Source organism: Pagrus pagrus (assembly GCF_965226575.1).
Source record: "Pagrus pagrus genome assembly, chromosome: 19".
Classification (NCBI taxonomy): domain Eukaryota; kingdom Metazoa; phylum Chordata; class Actinopteri; order Spariformes; family Sparidae; genus Pagrus; species Pagrus pagrus.
In genome coordinates this window covers 9,720,827-9,738,950 of record NC_140203.1, presented here as the reverse complement: position 1 = coordinate 9,738,950, position 18,124 = coordinate 9,720,827, and the positions used below count along the sequence as shown (strand labels likewise).

General features: G+C 43.3%; 1 protein-coding gene across 2 annotated transcripts in view; it reads left to right on the top strand.

Moving 5' to 3' along the window:
* ctif (CBP80/20-dependent translation initiation factor) overlaps nt 1-17,590 on the top strand; it is a 54,276-nt gene extending 36,686 nt beyond the window's left edge. The window contains exons 9-14 of one of the 2 annotated variants that reach the window (XM_084383424.1): nt 286-366; nt 4,256-4,883; nt 5,919-6,218; nt 9,154-9,309; nt 15,807-15,860; nt 17,220-17,590. In XM_084383424.1, coding sequence (XP_084239550.1) covers nt 286-366; nt 4,256-4,883; nt 5,919-6,218; nt 9,154-9,309; nt 15,807-15,860; nt 17,220-17,441 — 1,441 coding nt within the window. In that variant the 3' untranslated portion in view covers nt 17,442-17,590. The remainder of the gene's footprint in view (nt 1-285; nt 367-4,255; nt 4,884-5,918; nt 6,219-9,153; nt 9,310-15,806; nt 15,861-17,219) is intronic. The other variant, XM_084383425.1, reaches the window with a different exon arrangement.
* Nucleotides 17,591-18,124: the final 534 nt, after the last annotated feature.

Below are 18,124 nucleotides of genomic sequence, written 5' to 3'. Positions count from 1 at the left end.
CATGATTATAGCTGCCAATTCATTTCACCTTTTTAGTCATCACTTCCTGTAGTTCTCTGCATGTTGTTTGAATGACAGTTATCAACCTGTAGTGTTTTTGTTTGTTTCCCTCTTTGCTTCGCTGCTTTTTTTTTTTGTCCTCCTTTATCTTCTATAATCTCCTCCTTCAACAATTACCCGCCATTTTCCCCAAATTGTCCTGCCACTTTTCATCCATCCTTCATCTCTTCGTCCTTTCAATCACCTTGTTGCATCGTGTGGCATACCCTCCTCTCCTGCTTGTAGAGCGAATGATCAGTTCTCCCGTGACCAGTTAACCATACTTCTGCCTGCTGGCCCGGGGGGAAAGCGACAAGTCTCAGCCAGGTTAGTGAAAACATAAGCCAGATCAACCTGAGCGCAAAATGGCGCCTGAATACATTTCTGACTGATTTTTCATTTTTGGGTGAACTTATCCTTTAAATACTCAAATAGCTGACAACAAGAAGTAGATTAAATGAAAATGGAGGGACTTTTTAAAGAGAGAGAGAGAGAGAGAGTGGGGACCAAGCCAGGCAACATCAAACACTAATTTAAATCTGATTAATCCCAAAAATAAATAGCAGTTTGATCACTTGATTACATGATTGATCGCGCCACAGACGATGAAATTTCATCAGCAGCCCCATCATTTATCCTTAATGCAAACATCTCCCTGGATAGTCAATCCAAGCAACACTCGAGCTACTGCAGAGCTCGCAGTCATTAAATATGATTAACATTTTATTACTGTCTCACTTTCACCTCTCCGCATCACCAGCAGATCAGGAGACGGGCTTATTAGAGCTGAGCCTAAACTAACAGCGAGTGTAGAGATCAAATTAATCATCGGAGGAGTGAGTGTGTGTGTCTGAGAGAGAGACACTCTGAGCAGTCTGGGGCTTTGCAGAAGATTATCGAATCTCACCCTCTGCAGTGCGATTAAATGAGATCTCACCGTTTCTGTCAGTCAACGTGAAGCTATTTTACTTTTATCACGACGTGGTAAAACATTGGTGAAAGTATGAAAACCTTTGCTGCACAAAAGAAATAAACAGACTTTGAAGGATGCTGACGGGAGTTGCCTGACGAGTGGGTGTTCCCGAATCATTGTGAACTTTGAAAGACCCGAGTCGAGCCATGCGATAAAAGGCTTGTGTCGGGCATATCAACAACTAACTTAGTAAGATGCTGAGGATATTTGCACTGCGTGAGAGGCAGGCTGTTGGGTAGAGCAGAGTGTCAGAAGATGAACTGTCTCTCAACCTCCCAGAGAGAGCGAAGCAGAGGGGCCAGGCGACACATAAACCAAATGAACACACACACAAAGACTATAAATACACTTGGACACATTTGCTTTCTGTGTGATTCTTCCAGTTTACACAAACATGAAAACATTCATAAATATCAAGAGAGGTGATATTGAAAGGAAAAGCAACTAGGGATTCAACTACTGATTATTTATATTACCCATTGATCTAATTATTATTTTCTCAATTAATGATTAAGTCTATAAAATGTGGAATAAATGCTCAGACCCCAATGTAACATCTTCAAACGACTTCTTTTGCAAACAGTTCAAAACCCAAAGATGTTCAGAGGGAAAAAAGCAAATTCTCACTTTAATGAACCTTGAATGGTTGGCTTTTCGCTTGGGAAATGACTTGGTTGATTAAGATAATCAAAGTAGTTGCAGATTAATTTGGTTGGTGAATCTTGACCAAGTTTCCAAATCCAACTTGGATGACCATTCAGTTGCACTTTTACATGTATTATAGGATGTAGTGTTTTTCAACGGTCAACTTCTCCAACCAGCAGAAAGAGCTGTTAATGGGCACAGCACCACATGTTATATGAGATCTGAGCAGCGATTCAGAGTTCTTGGAGCAGGCTACTGGTCCAAAATCTCCCATTGGTGATCTCTTTGGTTGAGATCTAACAATGGAAACATGTTGTCATCCTGGAAGAGATCACTCCCTTCTTTTGATTGGTTTACTGTGACCAAGTTGACCCAGAAATGCCAAGAAAAAGGACCCTATTTGTCAGATTAGGGACAATAACTTTCATACCTTCAAGCATTCCAATACAACAATACCACATGCCATGGCCTCAATACGAAATGTGTACAATAAAATCCATTATCTCTAGCATGTATCGGTGCCTCAGTCCAAATTCTAAAACCCACATTTCTGCTCAGTTGTGTTTGACCTGCAAGTAAGACTTTTAGATTTCATTGAAGCTTGAAGAACATTTTGAAGGTCGTTCTCATATTTATTTATTTGGGTTGAAATTAACGTTTGTACAAAGGAGGTTGGCAGCTAAACTTTTAACACAGTTCTCTTTCTCAAGGTAGAACAGCTTATGTTCTTTTGTAACGCAGCCCTCAGGTCGAAAGAAATTCAACCTGTTGAAGGTTTGTAGATTATAATGTGCAAGGAAAGGCTTTTGTGAGGAAAGATGAAACCCACATTTCAGTCTTGACATTGATGAACTCAGTCTGTACAGCTACTGACTCGCTTTGCTCGTCAATCCATCATGAAACGAGGTCCACGGTGCGATGGATGAGCCATCTCTATTGAACTGGTACTGGACAAGTTTTTGCTTTAACTTATCAATAATCACGATGAAGTAAATGTTGATTGTGCAATGTAATGACTACTGAATAATGACACCACCAGCGTTTGGACTGGTTCTCTATAAACCTCGCTTTCACTTTGCTACTTTGCTGCCATTTCTTTCTGCGTTCACGTCTCCTTTATAGACTAAATGAATCAATAAACTCATGTTTGTCCTGTGTTGTTGGCAGCTGGTTCTCGGGGAAATTGAAACGATCCAGTTGTCTTTGCCACCAGTGATACCACTTAGAAATGTCAGGAAGGCAGAAGTTGTTTGTTTCTACTTTAAATAAACGTCCCTTAAAAGGAAGAGGGACTAAAGCTTGACTGCAGAGAGCGTTTTGTTTGGTTTTCATATACAGAGACCCCCACTGCATTAGTTTACTGCTTAGTTACATCCCATCACTGGTTATTCGTAATTTTGACACCAAGATTGTCATTTTTACTGCAAGTGTACGGTACATCCAAATTCCACGTTCCAAATATCAGTTTTCCGTCTTCTTGATTAATAATAATCAATATCATATCAGCCCTGAATAAAGCATATTAGTTGATTCCTAGCTAATGTGATGATTAATTGCCTACTTTGCATTTCAGTGTGTCACTTAGTAGTCAAAGTTTGTTTTCTGACTCAACTGTGGACTTAAAAGTGATGCACAGTGCGTACGACTGGAAAATGGTTTGTGTGTGCTAATGTCTTCATGGACTTACTTCCTGTTTTCAAGCCAAGTAAACCATGTCGAAAGGAAAAGTTCTGACCTGATTCTCTCTTTGGCCACACTACAACTGATATGACACTTTTGTTATCACAGAGAGAGTACATTACCAAAGGGAAGTACTGCTGGGACTGGTGTCGGTTCAAATGTGAATGATACCCAACTCTAATGTACTACTATTATATAACCAATTAAAATTATACACAAGACAGTACTGTCGGTGGCTATAGATTTGAACAAGTTGTTGATGGTTCATGCAATTTGTTGTGGCTCATTTTGTACCATACCATGTTAAGAAACAGCAAGTCGCGCAAATGGAAGAGACGCTTTTTTACTACTTTCCATCTGCGCTCCCTGTCGGGGTAAAGCCAGCGAATACAATTTGTGAACTTCACTATCAATCTGTTATTGAACAAAGGTGTGCTAGCTGTTGCTAGTTGAGTTTTTGCGAGTTCACAGGCTCAGGCAGATAATAGGTTGCCTCCTAGGTGCCAGGGCGACTAATCCCCTGGACCATATGTCAGCGGCTTGTCAAGCCCAGAGCCAGTGCAGCAACAGGACAGAGCTATGCAGGACAGGAAAACACAGACGCACTGTGCATCCACATGTAAGCAGCCATTGGGCTTTTGAATTCTTGGTTGTAGATGTAGATGATAGGTTAATGTTTGTGTCGGGTTGTGAATCGTCGTAGTTATATTTACAGAAGAGCATTGGTTAGTCACTGTAGATGAGGAGGTGAAGAGAAATCAGGAATTGTGTATTTTTACAGCACTAACAATGAGTTAAATTCAGTTTTGAGGGAGGAGGCTGTAGACCATCATGGTGCCAGTGTGATACAGAGCTGAAGGTACAAGCCAGCTGCTGCCTCATCACAACGACACTAAGTGAAACCTGCTCTCATTCCAGGAGACAGCAGCGGCCTCAGGGAGGAGGAGGAGGAGGAGGAGGAGGAGGCGGCGGCGGCGGAGGAGGAGGTGGTGGAGGAGGGAAGAACCAACCTCAGCTGATACAACAACAGTCACCGCAGCACCAGAGGGATCAAACCCAACAACAGTCTCCAAACCAACAGCACCTGAACTCAACAGAACTGGGAGATAACAGAAACAGTAGTGCTGGTCGGCCGCCTCGCCAGTATCAAGGGGGACATGGGCAGCGCCAAGGAGGACCGCCACACCTCGGATATAGCCAGAACCGGCGTTGGCACCACAATCAGAAAGGTCAGGGGCATGGACAGACAAACGCTCCTGGTGATAAAGGAGTAGCCCCCAGAACAACCAAAGACAAAGAGACTGAGAATGTAAGACCGGGTGACGAGCAGATCAGACCACCTCAAGACTTCGGCAGGAAGAGTCCCCATGAATTACCCCCATATGAGACAACACCCACTACAAATGCTTCCCCAGATCTGACAGTTTATAAGGAAGCACCCACCCCACCAGGAAGTGGCAAGGCGAGCGAGGGCCAGTCGGACCAGCCCAAAATCAGCTTGCTGCAGTCTTCTAAGGAGAGGCTGAGGAGAAGACTAAAGGACAAGGTACTGAAAAGCTGCTTAGTGCCTGTCAGTCCGTATTAAGGCAATCAGGACTAATGTGTACACACACGCTACCATTTAGTCTTACAACACACACACATACACTGTCATTAATGTACAGGCATATAGGCACACACTTTTCTTCCACTGCCTCGCTTTAGTTGTTTAGCATTCAGATTGACACACCCGGGCCGGCAGGGAGGGGGGCACATGTTCTCACTGAGGAGGTGAAGAAACTAAAGCGGCATTAGCTTAACAGTTTTTGATGTTTTCCACTGTGTGCTCTAAACTGGCGAGTCAGCCAACTGTGTTGCTGCTCTCAGCTTCCTCTTTCTGCAGCTAACTCATTACCACCAGGGATGGTTTGATTTGACAGCACGGGACTCCCCAGCAGGCCGCGAGGCAGGAATTAATAAACATATCCTCAGTGAATCAATGGATCCAGTCTAAGAGCCATCTTTCGCTTCATTAGGGTGTACTGAACTCCAGCTAATGATATGTTAAATATTTTTTTTGCTACTTAAAAGTTTACTAGATCTCAGCATCTTGGGTACAAGTCAACAACCATTGATTGGGTTTCATGTCATATTGATTATGTCATGTGCAAAGTGCCATTTGCCATGTTGCTGTAGACATTAGCACAGTGTTTCCCAACCAAGGGTACTTGAACTGCAGGGGCTTCTTCTTTTACTTCAACTGGTAGCAGCACAACTGCACACAACCAAAACAACTAAAACAATACACGCTTGGTTTTGAAAGTATCTAACCCACCCCCTCACTTCAGGCCTCTACTGGCCACTGTAAACACGCATGCTTTTCTAACTAGAGAACTACTACCTTAAAAATAGAAAGTTACCCTACGAACTATGAAATATACAGTTTAATTGACTTGTCTCACCTTTATGTGTGTGAAAAATTACCTCAAACATTTATTTTTCCTTTCTCACTTAAAAAAAAAACACCTAAGTGGTAGGCAGGCCTATGTCAACAGTGAATACTGTATCATCACAATTCATGGTATCCCATCTCCCACCTCAGGAGGAGGCCCGTGTGGAGGCATCGGGCTCCGGCTCACAGAGAATGGACCGGCTGGTGGACCTCCTCAACAGCATGAGGAGCAACAGCAGCGGCGTGGAGCAGCAGCTGGCGTCTTTCATGGAGGAGGCTCAGCTATCAGCGCGGTCGGAGGAGACCCTGTCTCAGGTGGTCAGCGCCATCTACTCCAAGGCCGTGTCAGACAGGAGCTTCGCCGCCACGGCCGCCAAGCTCTGTGACAAGATGGCGCTGTTCATGGTGGAGGGGACCAAGTTCAGATCGCTGCTCCTCAACATGCTGCAGGTAAAAGGAGGGGAGGGTATCTTCACTGTTTTCTCTTTCAGTGTTCAAATAACTCTTAGTATTTATCTGTTACAAAGACACAGTTTAGATGCAGTTAGACTGATTATTAGCTATTCACAGATGGGTCAGTACCAGGGTATTTGTCAACCAGAATCCAGAAATGGTATGTGGGATTTACCTGAGGTCACCAAAAAGGATGATAAAGTTGTAACTTTTCTCTCAACGAAACTAACAGGAAAGTATATTGTGATATTTCTACTTTTACTAAAGTAACTGCTGTGTTGCTGTAGGAGACTGGCTGCTGATTGTGCAACAGGCTGCTGTTGTGGTAATGAGCTGGCAGAGCAGCCGCAACATGGTTAAAAGAAAATGACCACAGTGATATGACTGTCTGTGCTTCTGTCTGTGCGGAGCGGATCTTGTCAGCTTCAGTTTTAAATTAGAGGAAAAAGTGTCTTCCGTAAATTGTTTTATGCACTTAGATATTTTATTATATTCTGGTGCTTTCTTGTGTGTGTTGGCTCCATTACAGCTTGATCTCACAGCACTCGGACTAGTCTGCAAGTAAACTATCATCAACAATTGATTTACAATTAAGTCACAATTAGGGGCTCTCCTCTTGCACCTGTGACACCTTTTCCTAGCAGCTTTTAGAAGTTGGAATATTTTAAGCACTGGGCATGGAGTCGCCCTGCTTTTTTCCATTAATGAAGTAGTTTGATCAGCAGTTGTGCATGCATGCCTGCTCCACAGGTGCACAACGCTAGCCAAAACACACTTTTTCCAAGGCGTTTTTGAAGCAGCTACGCCTGTAGTGATGAGTCTGTGTGATCTGGGCCTTGGTCTTGAAATGTTAAGTCGATCAAAAATCAAACACTCATGCAAAAAGGTCAAGTGCACTGTTGTTCCAGCTGCCTTTCTCTGTCTTTTATAGAATTGAAAATTAGATATCATTGGATGTAGACTGTTGGTTTGGCAAAGATTCATTTACTATCATAGATGACCAAGAAAAACAGGAATTCTTTCTTTCTTTCTTTCTTTTTCTTTCTTTCTTCAACCTAAATATCCCCAAAAAATACGTTAATTACTGTGAACAAGATGCCCTCAAACGACCTTTTAAAGCTTGTTTGTGTGTTAGTTTCTACTCTGTATGCTTTAACAAAATCCTCTCTGTAATTTCCGCAGTTTGATTCCACCTTAGTTTTACGAGAAAGCACTTTCAGGTGGAAACCAACTATGTGTGTGATGTCGTAGTGATTTTGTACAGTAAATGTCAGCGAGCAGAGCAGCTAATCTAAACACCCAGGGGAGAGAGAGACCCGTTCCCCCCCCCTCGTTCCCTTCACCCTCCATCCCTTCACTTAACTGCACAGTTCCAGTCTTGCACACATGATGAAAACATCCTCTCAGCCGTTGTATATTTCACTACCCCTCTCTCTCTCTCTCTCTCTCCCCCTCCTCGTCCCTCATGAGCTCTCTATTACCGCGCTCCCCCCAGTCTTATTGCCTCCCCTCACCCAGAACGACACGGGCCAGTGCCTCGCAACTTCTCCCTGCACACTTTCCCCCTCGCTCTCTTTTTCTAACCATGCTCCTCCCGTTCACCCCTCGCTCCATCCTGAGGGTCTAGAAGAAGGTTTGAAATGTTAAACCACCTGCTGCCTGCTGGTCATGTTCACTTCTGTTTATTTTTCCTGCAGATGCTCTTTACACTTTTTTCCTCCTCCCTTTGTTTTTGTGTTTTTCCATTCAAACACCTCTTTCTTTACATGTTTGTAATTTTATCCTGGACTCGGCAGCAGTGAATCCCGCTTTAATCCTTTAACCCCCTTTCTCCATTTTTTATTAATCCCCCCCCCCCTTTTCACCACTGTGTGGTCCCTCCTCTTCTTTTATTTTCTCATTTCCCAGCCTGCCAACTCGGGACCCCCTCCCTGTCTCTGACATTTTGGCTTTTTGCTTTAAAACATTTTAAAATGTCATAAGTGGGCTCCCGAAGGCTGTCATTACAGATTGTTGCTTCCAGACCCCTGGATCTCAATGTGGGGGCAATTAGTTTGTGACCATGCTGCTTATTAAAAGAGAAGCGTCGGGGTTTGTTGTTCCTTTGATTAGCCAGACTGTTGCATGTGGCCTCGCTAATGCTGTTGGCACCTTCCTCATCATCCTTTTTTATTAAATAAGCTTGTCTTTTCTCTTGCTGTTCTCTTTCTCTTACTCTGTTTTGCTATATGTATTTATGTTGCCATTTTGCTGCACTGACTTGTTGTTTAACTGTCAAAACACCGTGGCGATGTCCTTGGAGGTGGAGGAGCCGTGTGTAGTTGTCAGCGTGCGTGGTATGTTTGTTTTGACAGTTGTATATTCTGTGTACGTCCGCGTACGAGGAGGCCTTCAGTGTGCGAGCCTGTGAGAATATAAGCTGCTCGTGTTTCCATCGCACTTCAGTCCACAGCAACGGGCAGAAAAAATGTGAAGCACTGTGACTGTTGATAAAGTTTCAGTTTAACCCGTCGTATAACATCTTCACAAGTGCACATTAAGCATTAACCCATATTAACCCCCACACTTTCACAGCACTGACACAGTTCACTACCCCTTCACTTTCAAACCAAATTAACATATTCTCCTCCACTCCTGGCAGATAAAAGAAATTCATGAATTTGTTTAATGTGTTTTTCAACTGCTTTTTGGCTTTAAGTACGCTAAGCTGCGAGGTTAATACGTGTGCCACCTACAAAAACTCCCATCAGAGAGATAGCAGAGATGTTAATGGCGATTATCACCACTGCTGATGAATTTATGAAACACTTAAATATCCTCTCGCCTACCGCCTACTCAGAACTTGTATTACACATTTACAAAGGCTGGACAGACTCTAGTGTTTTAGTGTGTTTTCCAAACTCAACTCTAAGTGTTTTTTTCCTCCCAACAGAGGGACTTCGCCCGTCGAGACGAGCTCCAGCAGTCAGACGTGGAGAGGTGGTTAGGTTTCATCACCTTCTTGTGCGAGGTGTTCGGTACCATGAGGAGCAGCTCCGGGGAGCCTTTCAGGGTGCTGGTGTGTCCCATCTACACCTGCCTACGAGAGGTCTGTATCCACATCTACACCTGTTTTTTTTTCTCTTTTTAATCAATAAGAAAATGAATAACTAGAGATGCAACGATCGGTCGCATTTGCACTTTGATGATAAGAATCTGTAGTCTGAACCAAAACAGCAAACTTCTTATGCCGCTCACGTGTCAATTGCAGCACAGTAGTGTTGTCAAATATATCGAAATATTAATAAATAATGATTCTGAATCTTTAAAATGGTTTCACAACAAATTTATTGCAGTACTGATACACCAGTACTAGCTGTGTTTTTGTCTCCTCTCTGAAAGCAAGTTGACACACGCACATCTGTTTACCTTTCACAATAAGAGTCCCGGTTGTATCAGTATACACTGCGTAAATTCTTATGAGAGGGAGCTAAAATCCACTCCGACATTTCAGTAACAGGTTAGACTTAAAGCAACATTATGTCGAAATTTGCATTTTGTGCGTTTTAGCACCCCCCACAGTTTCTATTGCAACACATCTGTCCTAAATACAAATCCCAGATCTGTAACAATTTGTCAGATGTAATGTAGGTGCTGACCACAAACAAAACTCATTACATCATAACAATGTTATGTGTTGAAAACTTGTATCTTGAAGTAAACATGTGTGTAACGCTGTGATCCTACCCTCTCACTGAAGTTACGTACTGCAGAAACAAGTGATGGAGGCGGAGTGACTGAGACAGAGACACCATTCACCCTATTACAAGACACTGTACCATCAATATGATTTTGAATCTGTCATTTTATGGTAAAAAGTTACATTATGTTGCTTTATAACAAAAAAGAAATCGGCATTGCCCAAGAATATTGCATCGGCGCACCTCTATCAATAACCAATCAATCCAATCCCATCCATGAGTTCCAGTGAGAGAAAGGTTCAGTTGCATCTGTTTATCTGGTCCGTTTAGATCGATACGTGCACCAGGACAGAATTTCCTGTTTTTGGCCAGACCTAGTCTAGACTCCAGACACCACAGCGGGGCTTGGTTAGTGGTGCAACCAGTCAGGACACCGTCAGTTCCAGGAAAATATGTGACCCCAGGTTCAGTTCTCATCAGCTGGTCATGCTCTGTTACACACACTCCAGTGGAGCCACAGCAGACAAGCCACGAAACAGAAGTGGTTAACGACAGATGGGATACTGAAAGGGGAAGCGAGCGAGGGGAGGGGAGAGAGAAGAGGTGAGAGGAAGCAGAGGAGACTGCGGTCAGGTTGACAGTTAGTGTAGAGGAAGTGTACTTGCGGCAGAACAGGTAGAGGAGAGCAGAGGAGGGAGGGGGAGATGACAGAATCTGGGAGTGAAAATTGTTTTTAATGTGTAGTTTGAGAAGTAGAAAAGAAATAATGGCAGGGTTGAGGCCAGGTAGTTTGCCACCCACGTCCACACCTCTGCCGGTCTGGCACTCAGAACACAACAATCAACTCAATTTAATGCCATCCACGCCCTGTCTGAGTGTATGCCCGGGGCACTATCTCAGCAGAAGGCCCGGCAGCAGGACCAAGGGTGTGGACGTCCAGCGTAACCAGGCAGAAATAAACAAACACACATCCATTCTCCAGCATCAGCAGCGTCACATGAAGCCTCGTGGTGCTTGATGAACGCAAGGCAACTAGGAACAATGTCAAATTATGTGTATAATTATGTGTTTGACGGTGTTTCCCACAGGATGTTTGGGTCCCCCCCAAAGAAAAGTTTGTACATTTTAAAGTTAAATGCATCAATTTGGTGCAAAATTAAGAGGCTAGATCTATGACGATCTCATCAAGAATGTAATCATAAACATATTGATTGTATTTAGGGCAGCAACTACTGCTAAATAACTTATTTTCATGGTTGATTAATCTGTTGAATATTTTCTTGATTAATCGATCATTTGTTTGATCTATAAAATGTATGAAATCAGCGAAGCAAAGGTTTTTCCTTTCTTCTGCTTCCTTTTGTTTGTTGGTCTTGCTGCTGTTTCAGCACGTTACTGTGGTTACATACTGTCGGTTGTTAAGAAACTTTGTGGTGAGTGTGATTGAGCCAAAGAACATGTGCATTACACAGTTTAAATCTGGCAAATCAGGAATGAATATTTACCCAGACCAGAGTATAAAACTATGTAAATCACATCCTGGACTAGGCTGCAGGTGCAAGATGAAGACACTAGATTCCTTTTGTAACGCCTTACGTTAAAAAACACAGAGGGAACGAAGAAAAATATTTCTTTTGTAAGGAGAAACAGCCTAATGATTATTGGAAATGAGAAGGCAGATACCAGGGCATTCAAATTGTCCGATTAAACCAGATCTGATGGACAGGTTTAATTTGGCACAGCTAAACCTTACGCACAAAGACAGAAATATGCATACACTTTCTTTTCACCAGATTTCTAAAGCTGCATGTGCGCCTGATTCTGTTTTCTAAATCTCAACCATTGCAGAAACAACACAAGTACAAGCTTGATTTCCACTCCCACAATTATCCATTAAACATCTGTTTGCATATCAATACCTGTGCCCGTTCCACTACTCATCAGAATGGTCGATGAGAAGAACGGCAAAGAAGAAAAAGTTCTCCAACAGACTCTTAAGCACAGCTGGATGATATTTACAGCACCCACACATTTACCTGTTTACCATCATCCCTGTGATATCTCAGTCGTTATTATTAAGTGTAAGCTGAATGAATGTTTTTTTCAAATGGCCTCTGTGTTGATTGAAGTCAAGTAAATAACAAATCCTATAAACAGGACACAGAGCCCAAACACAGACAGTAGGTTCATCACTTATTATCACTCATCACTTATTTTTACACTGTATCTTCACTGAAGGCACCATGTCAATTGATAGGACCAAACCAGACTTATATCCAGACATCATTTCTAAATTTGTGTGCGTATCCATGCTTTTGGCCCTCTAAGTGAAAAAAGTTTGGGCACCCTTGAATAAAACCATCTTTTATTGAAGTGAATGACCCGCACGCCCAGAAAGGCCTTCATCAGTTGCACGCTATTTAAACAGTGCCTTGGTATCTAAAATCAGCATTCGCCCTCACAGTCAGAGACAGTCAACCCACAGTATGTTCAGACAATGATTATGTAAGTGTGCTTAAAAAAATCTTTCCCTTAAATATTCTGAGCATCAAGCCTCTCAGTAAGTGTGTTATATTTTACATTAAGTTGTATTTATAGGCCGTTTTGTTAAGCGTTCGATAAAGTACAGCACTGAGGCGATAGAAATAGAGTAATATTATGTAATGAAACTAAGGGGAGTGCTGGTCCTGACGCCAGACGCACTGTTGCTATGCAACTATTGGAAACCAAGTTAAAGTTGAAGTAGAAATAATTTTAACTTTGAGCACTCTGTGTCATTAGTATCCTGATGAAACATGTTTTTCTCTCTACACGTGTACACCCTGTCTTTTCTTTTAAACCAGCAGTATGATGACATGTCTCAACATATACAAATATACATGAGTTCAAGTCAAAGTGACAGACAGATGGTTTGTTTTTAAGGATGTTTTTCTGGTCGACTTCATTGAGTCACTCGAGGTGTTGTTTCTTCATTCAGTGCTGCACGAGGATCACAGCTGTCCCAGTTTTGTGTTGCGTTTTATGTTTCCTGATCAAATGTCTTTTGAATGAAAACACTGTAAATGCAAATCAAGGTTTCCCAGTGCAGCCAGCTCTGTTTGTTGATGATGTAACTAACCAGAGATCTGGCTGTTTTCAGCTCCAGCAGAGAGACTGTGTGTGCGTTTGGTAGTCTCACAGACACCATTTCTCCTGAAGGTTGTGGAGCAGCAGAGGAGTTGTCTCATTGGAGAACAGAGGGGAAAAAAACAGTGATCGCAGTGCATAGGAGACGTGATTATAGACGACTATAGATTAGATCGTTTTAAATGCGCTGAGCAAAAACTCGTCCCTGGGCTCCCCAGAGAACTCATTATGAGCTAATCCTGCTTGTCACATCGCTCTCCGACTCTGGAAATGACGGGACTTGAGTTCCCACATCAAACAGCCACACTGTCACCACACCCGTCTGAGCATACTGAGGAGCTGACGTCTGCGCAACTGCTGGGCCTGAGTGATAGGTGGAATACCATTAAGCTTACAGTGTGGAAATAACAGGCCAGCTGGTACTGAGTGTGGACCGCAGCATCAGATGGTGGTTTCTTTTTCAGTTATCGAGATTCTGTTGTTTTTTCTTTCTTAAAGCAAGTGTTTAAACATGATTTAGTGTGTGTATGGGGTTCTGTTAGTATCTGGCTTGTATGCATGCAGGAGGTTGGTTTGATCCTTTTGATTTAATTGGGCAGTAACTGTTTTCTGCTAATTGGATGCAGCAGAAACAAGTCGTGAACACAACATTGATATCCTTTAATGTTGATTTGGCAAGCTTGTTAGCAAAAAGGTGCTTATTTACACGTCCATCAGTTATGTAAGAAGTATTAATTATTCAATTGGTGTTATGTTTCTTGCAGACCGATGAAGTCCAATAGACCTAATCGCTGTCACTTAGGTAGAAAACTGCAGAGATATGTGAAATCGACAAACTTGTTTATATCTGTAGACATGCTCAGCTGTAACTGTAAGGTTTAAAGACACGGTGGTCCAATCTGTCTGACGTTTCTGGGGCCAGACGCGTAAAACTTTTCGTAGATTCACTGCTAAATCTATGTGCACGCACACAGACAGAAGATGCACTCGTATTATTTTCATCAGAATCATATAGTTGTGCATACGCCTGATTCTGTTGTATGATTCAGAATCGTTGTGAAACGGGTGCACATGCAAAAGTTTCATTTCCACTTGCACAATTATCAATTAATGGATGTAGAAATGCCCTTAAACGTGCATTTGCATATCTGATACATGTGTCCACGCCACCACTCATTAGACCAGGATGAACAGAAAATAAGCAGCACAATTCAGTTTGACCGACTGTGTTTCATCAGGAGGTTCTTCAACAGCACCGGAACAACCCTCGTTACACGTGTCTGTGGCTATTTATAGAGCCCGCACATATACCTGTAAACCATCATCGCACAATATCTCAGTCATCGTTATTAAATAAAGCTATACAGCTAGACTTTACAAAGTTCTTCACGGTCTTGGGTCACATGAAAAGATCTTCGACCGAGAATTAAGTTAAGTTGCATTTTACTGAAAACTGTGTAGACTGCAAAATAAAAAAAACAATCAGGGAAACAAACACACAACCTAGAAGTTCTTTGATAAATCAAGTCTACCCAACAGTGACATCTCGGACTAACTGCAAGTTTGGTTAAACTTAAGCTGTCATTTTCTTTAGTCTGTGTCCCAACAGGTAAATCAGGTCTACAGCTTTACATTAGTAGAAATGTGACAATTGAGAGAGTATCAAACATGTTTTTTAGATGATTGAGCTGCATAAACTTACATAACGTTGTGAAAAGAGACCTGTGACCCTCTTTTTGCTCTGTTTTTGGTCTCTACCACCTCTTGATGGACGTATCTGGCTTGTTAGCTGCTAAATGCTCACCAGCTAGTCGCAGGTTGTGTTTTTACATTTTCTTTTCACTGAAAACAGCTGATTGACGGCTAAACAATGAGCTGTAAAACCCTCCAAATCTGTTGCGCCGAGGGGAGATGCAGACTTGGGTTATAATTCTCTGTAGGTTCGTCACTCTGCCTGTTCAGTTCACATGACATTCACGCTTTTAAACACACTGAGATCCTCAAGATCTCACTAACTTTTCCATAGCTGTGTGCCTGTACCCAGTGTACTCATTTTGCTGATCGTGCAGCAGGTTTAATTAGACATAACTCCAGCAACAACACTCCCTGTTACTTCCTTCACCTGCTTCAGGTCATTTAAAGTTTGGAAACAGCCTTGGAGCTGGAAAAGGAGTATTCAACCAAATTCCTCTCTGCTGAAATCTGACACCACATGCTCATAGTCCAACATGGTGTCAGTCTGACTCCGTTTGTCGCCATCCGTGCATCCCTGCTTTGTTTGAAAGTACCAGTTGTATGCCCATCTGTGCATGGGGCCAGCGTCGGGTAGAAAAGCCAGCTAGCATGTTTACCAGCTCCATGGTTTGTTTTTGGCCACGCTGTGTGTGTACAGTGTGTGTGTCTGTGTGTATATGGGGATATACAGCAAGCCTTGATGTGTGCTGGTTAGCTAGCTTGCCAGGATGAAAGCCTGGCGTGTTGACTTCCAAGATTTAAAATGTTAATGTAGAAAATATTTACAATCAGGATTAGGTCTTTTTCTTTTTTTTTTTCCTCCCTTCTCTTGTGAACTGATTAACACACACAAACACTTGCAATTGCTAAATCTCTTCCCAACCCATGTGGCATTTATCCAAATATACATATATTTATATATCTACAAGGCTAGCTGTGCTGGACTTCTTTATGTCTCTACATTTGAATTTCTCAGGATTTATTTTACTTTGTGCAGCTTTTTGCTTTGCAGTATGTTCACAGTGTCTGTTCTTGTGTCTTGTAGCTGTTAGAGTCCACAGATGTGAAGGAAGACGCAGTCCTCTGCTGCTCCATGGAGGTATGAACCCCACACATACACACACACTTAAAGAGCAAATTGTAAAATATGGCCAGAATTTTAGTTGAAAACATAAAAAAATGAACATTTTCCAACAGAGTGCGAAGAAACAAGTGTTGCCATGATGTCAAAGATGTCTGTGTATTGTGTCTCCATCACCTCTGGTTTGGTTGAATAAAATCCTCAATTCGTGGAGTAACCTCCGGATTCCACATGGCACGTTTTAATCGCATTACAGCCGTATTATTATCGCTAAAGCTGACGGCAACTGTTCGAGACAATGCTCATGGTTCTACCGCCTGCGCCACGGCACGTTTCCTAGGAGCGTCGTCATGCTCTGCTCTGTATTTTTGACCGAAGCGGGCTGCAGCCGCATCAAGCTGCACAGAGCAGATCGAGCCAGACAGGCAGTCAGACAGCAGATCGGCATTTGGTTAATTTTTTCAAAATAAAAGACCAGGATCTACAGCACAACAAATCGGAAATATTAACAATATTTGTTGTCCCTGATCATAGTCTTGGTCAGAGCTACTGTAAATCATCTCCGTGCTGTATCTCCCTGCTGTCAAACTGACCTACGTCAGTCTTGGAGGCTGCTTTCAGTCCCAGTTCAGTGTCACAAACTCACTGGCTCCACGGCTAACTAAGTCACGAGTTAAATAGCTAACGGTTGCTAGCTACGGCCAAAGATAGTCAGCAAAGAGCAACAGTTGATGCTGCGGCCAATCTTTTTGGAGCCACTTTCAAATTCTGCCCGTATCCTCCATATTATACCTGCAATGCTTGCGTTTTTAAAATCTCTAAGAGCAGGTCAACTAAATTAAATCCAGTAAAACATATACACATACCCTCATATAAAACCCTCAGAGCCCATGTTGTATTTAAATGCACAGAGCTCTCCAGCATGTACTGTTTATAACAACATAAAACACGCATCTTTGATATTCTAAAGCAGTCTCCTGAGGGTTATGAATAATAAACCAGTGCAGGTGAATTTAAGTGGAATTATGGATTAAATCAGACAGAGCTGGTCAGGTCATTTTGCAGGAGCAGAAAGCCAGAGATAATATGTATTAAAAAAAAAAAAAAAAAAAAGAGAGAGAGAGACAGAGCAGAGACAGGTGAGCTCTGCTTGGCAAACAGTTCCCAGATGCTCACAAACACAACCACATCCTTTGCTTGTCCTGATTACTTACCAGCAGGCTCACACACACACACAGCTCTATGGCCAGAGGGTGTGTGAACCTCTGCTGTCTGACAGTATCCACAGTAACAAGGTGCCAGACGTTGTGTTTTGCTCTCAGTGAGAGACACACACACCCCTTCTCTGACCTCCTCCCTCCCTCTCCTCTCCTTTAGTTGCAGAGCATGGGGCGTCTCCTGGAAGAACAGCTCCCCGAGATGATGACGGAGCTCCTGGCGGCCGTCAGGGACAAGATGCTCTGTCCGGCCGAGTCCCAGCTGACCCGCTCTCTCCTCATGGAGGTCATCGAGCTGCACGCTCACCGCTGGAGCCCCCTGGAGGCTCTCACCACCCAATATTACAACCGTACCATCCAGAAGCTCACCACCACTGCCTAGGTGCCAGCTCCCCCGCAGGAGGAGAGGAGAGGAGAGGAGAGGAGACGAGACAAGCCCCCCCGACACCCAGAGGAACATTTTCCTCGAGTTTTACCAAAACATTTAATAATCACGCCGCTCTCTACATAAAAACATGCTTTACGTGGTTATTTAACTGTACATTTCGATAATTTCTCCACTGCCACAAACAAACCAGAAACGGTTAGCTCTGACACTACATGTGGCATTCAAACAATGAGAATCTGACACACAATTGAGAAACACTAACGTATATATGGCCAGTAGGGGCGTGCTTGGCCACACAGAGTGTGGGGGGCTCGCCTGGCGGAGGGATAAAGGAGGGAACAGACAAGAGTGGGGTCACACAGGGGAGAGGAGGAGAGGGCAGCAGCCTGCCCATGGGGAATAGAGAGATCCGTACCCAAAGATGAATGGAGGACGGAGGGAGGGAGGGGGGTCAGGGTAGTCCGTGTCAGTCTCTTCATTGTGTTCATTTGCCCACCATCCTCCCCCTCTTCTGTCTCTCCGTCAGCCCCTGGGGTCTGTGTGGCTGATAAAAGAGAGAGGAGGAGGAGGAGGAGGCGGCAGGGAGCAGACACGATGCTGTCTGTCTGGGCCGTCTGCCCCGCCGGGCCAGGGACCAGGTCAAAGGGCCCTTAGCTGTGGAGCTCCCCAGCTCCCAC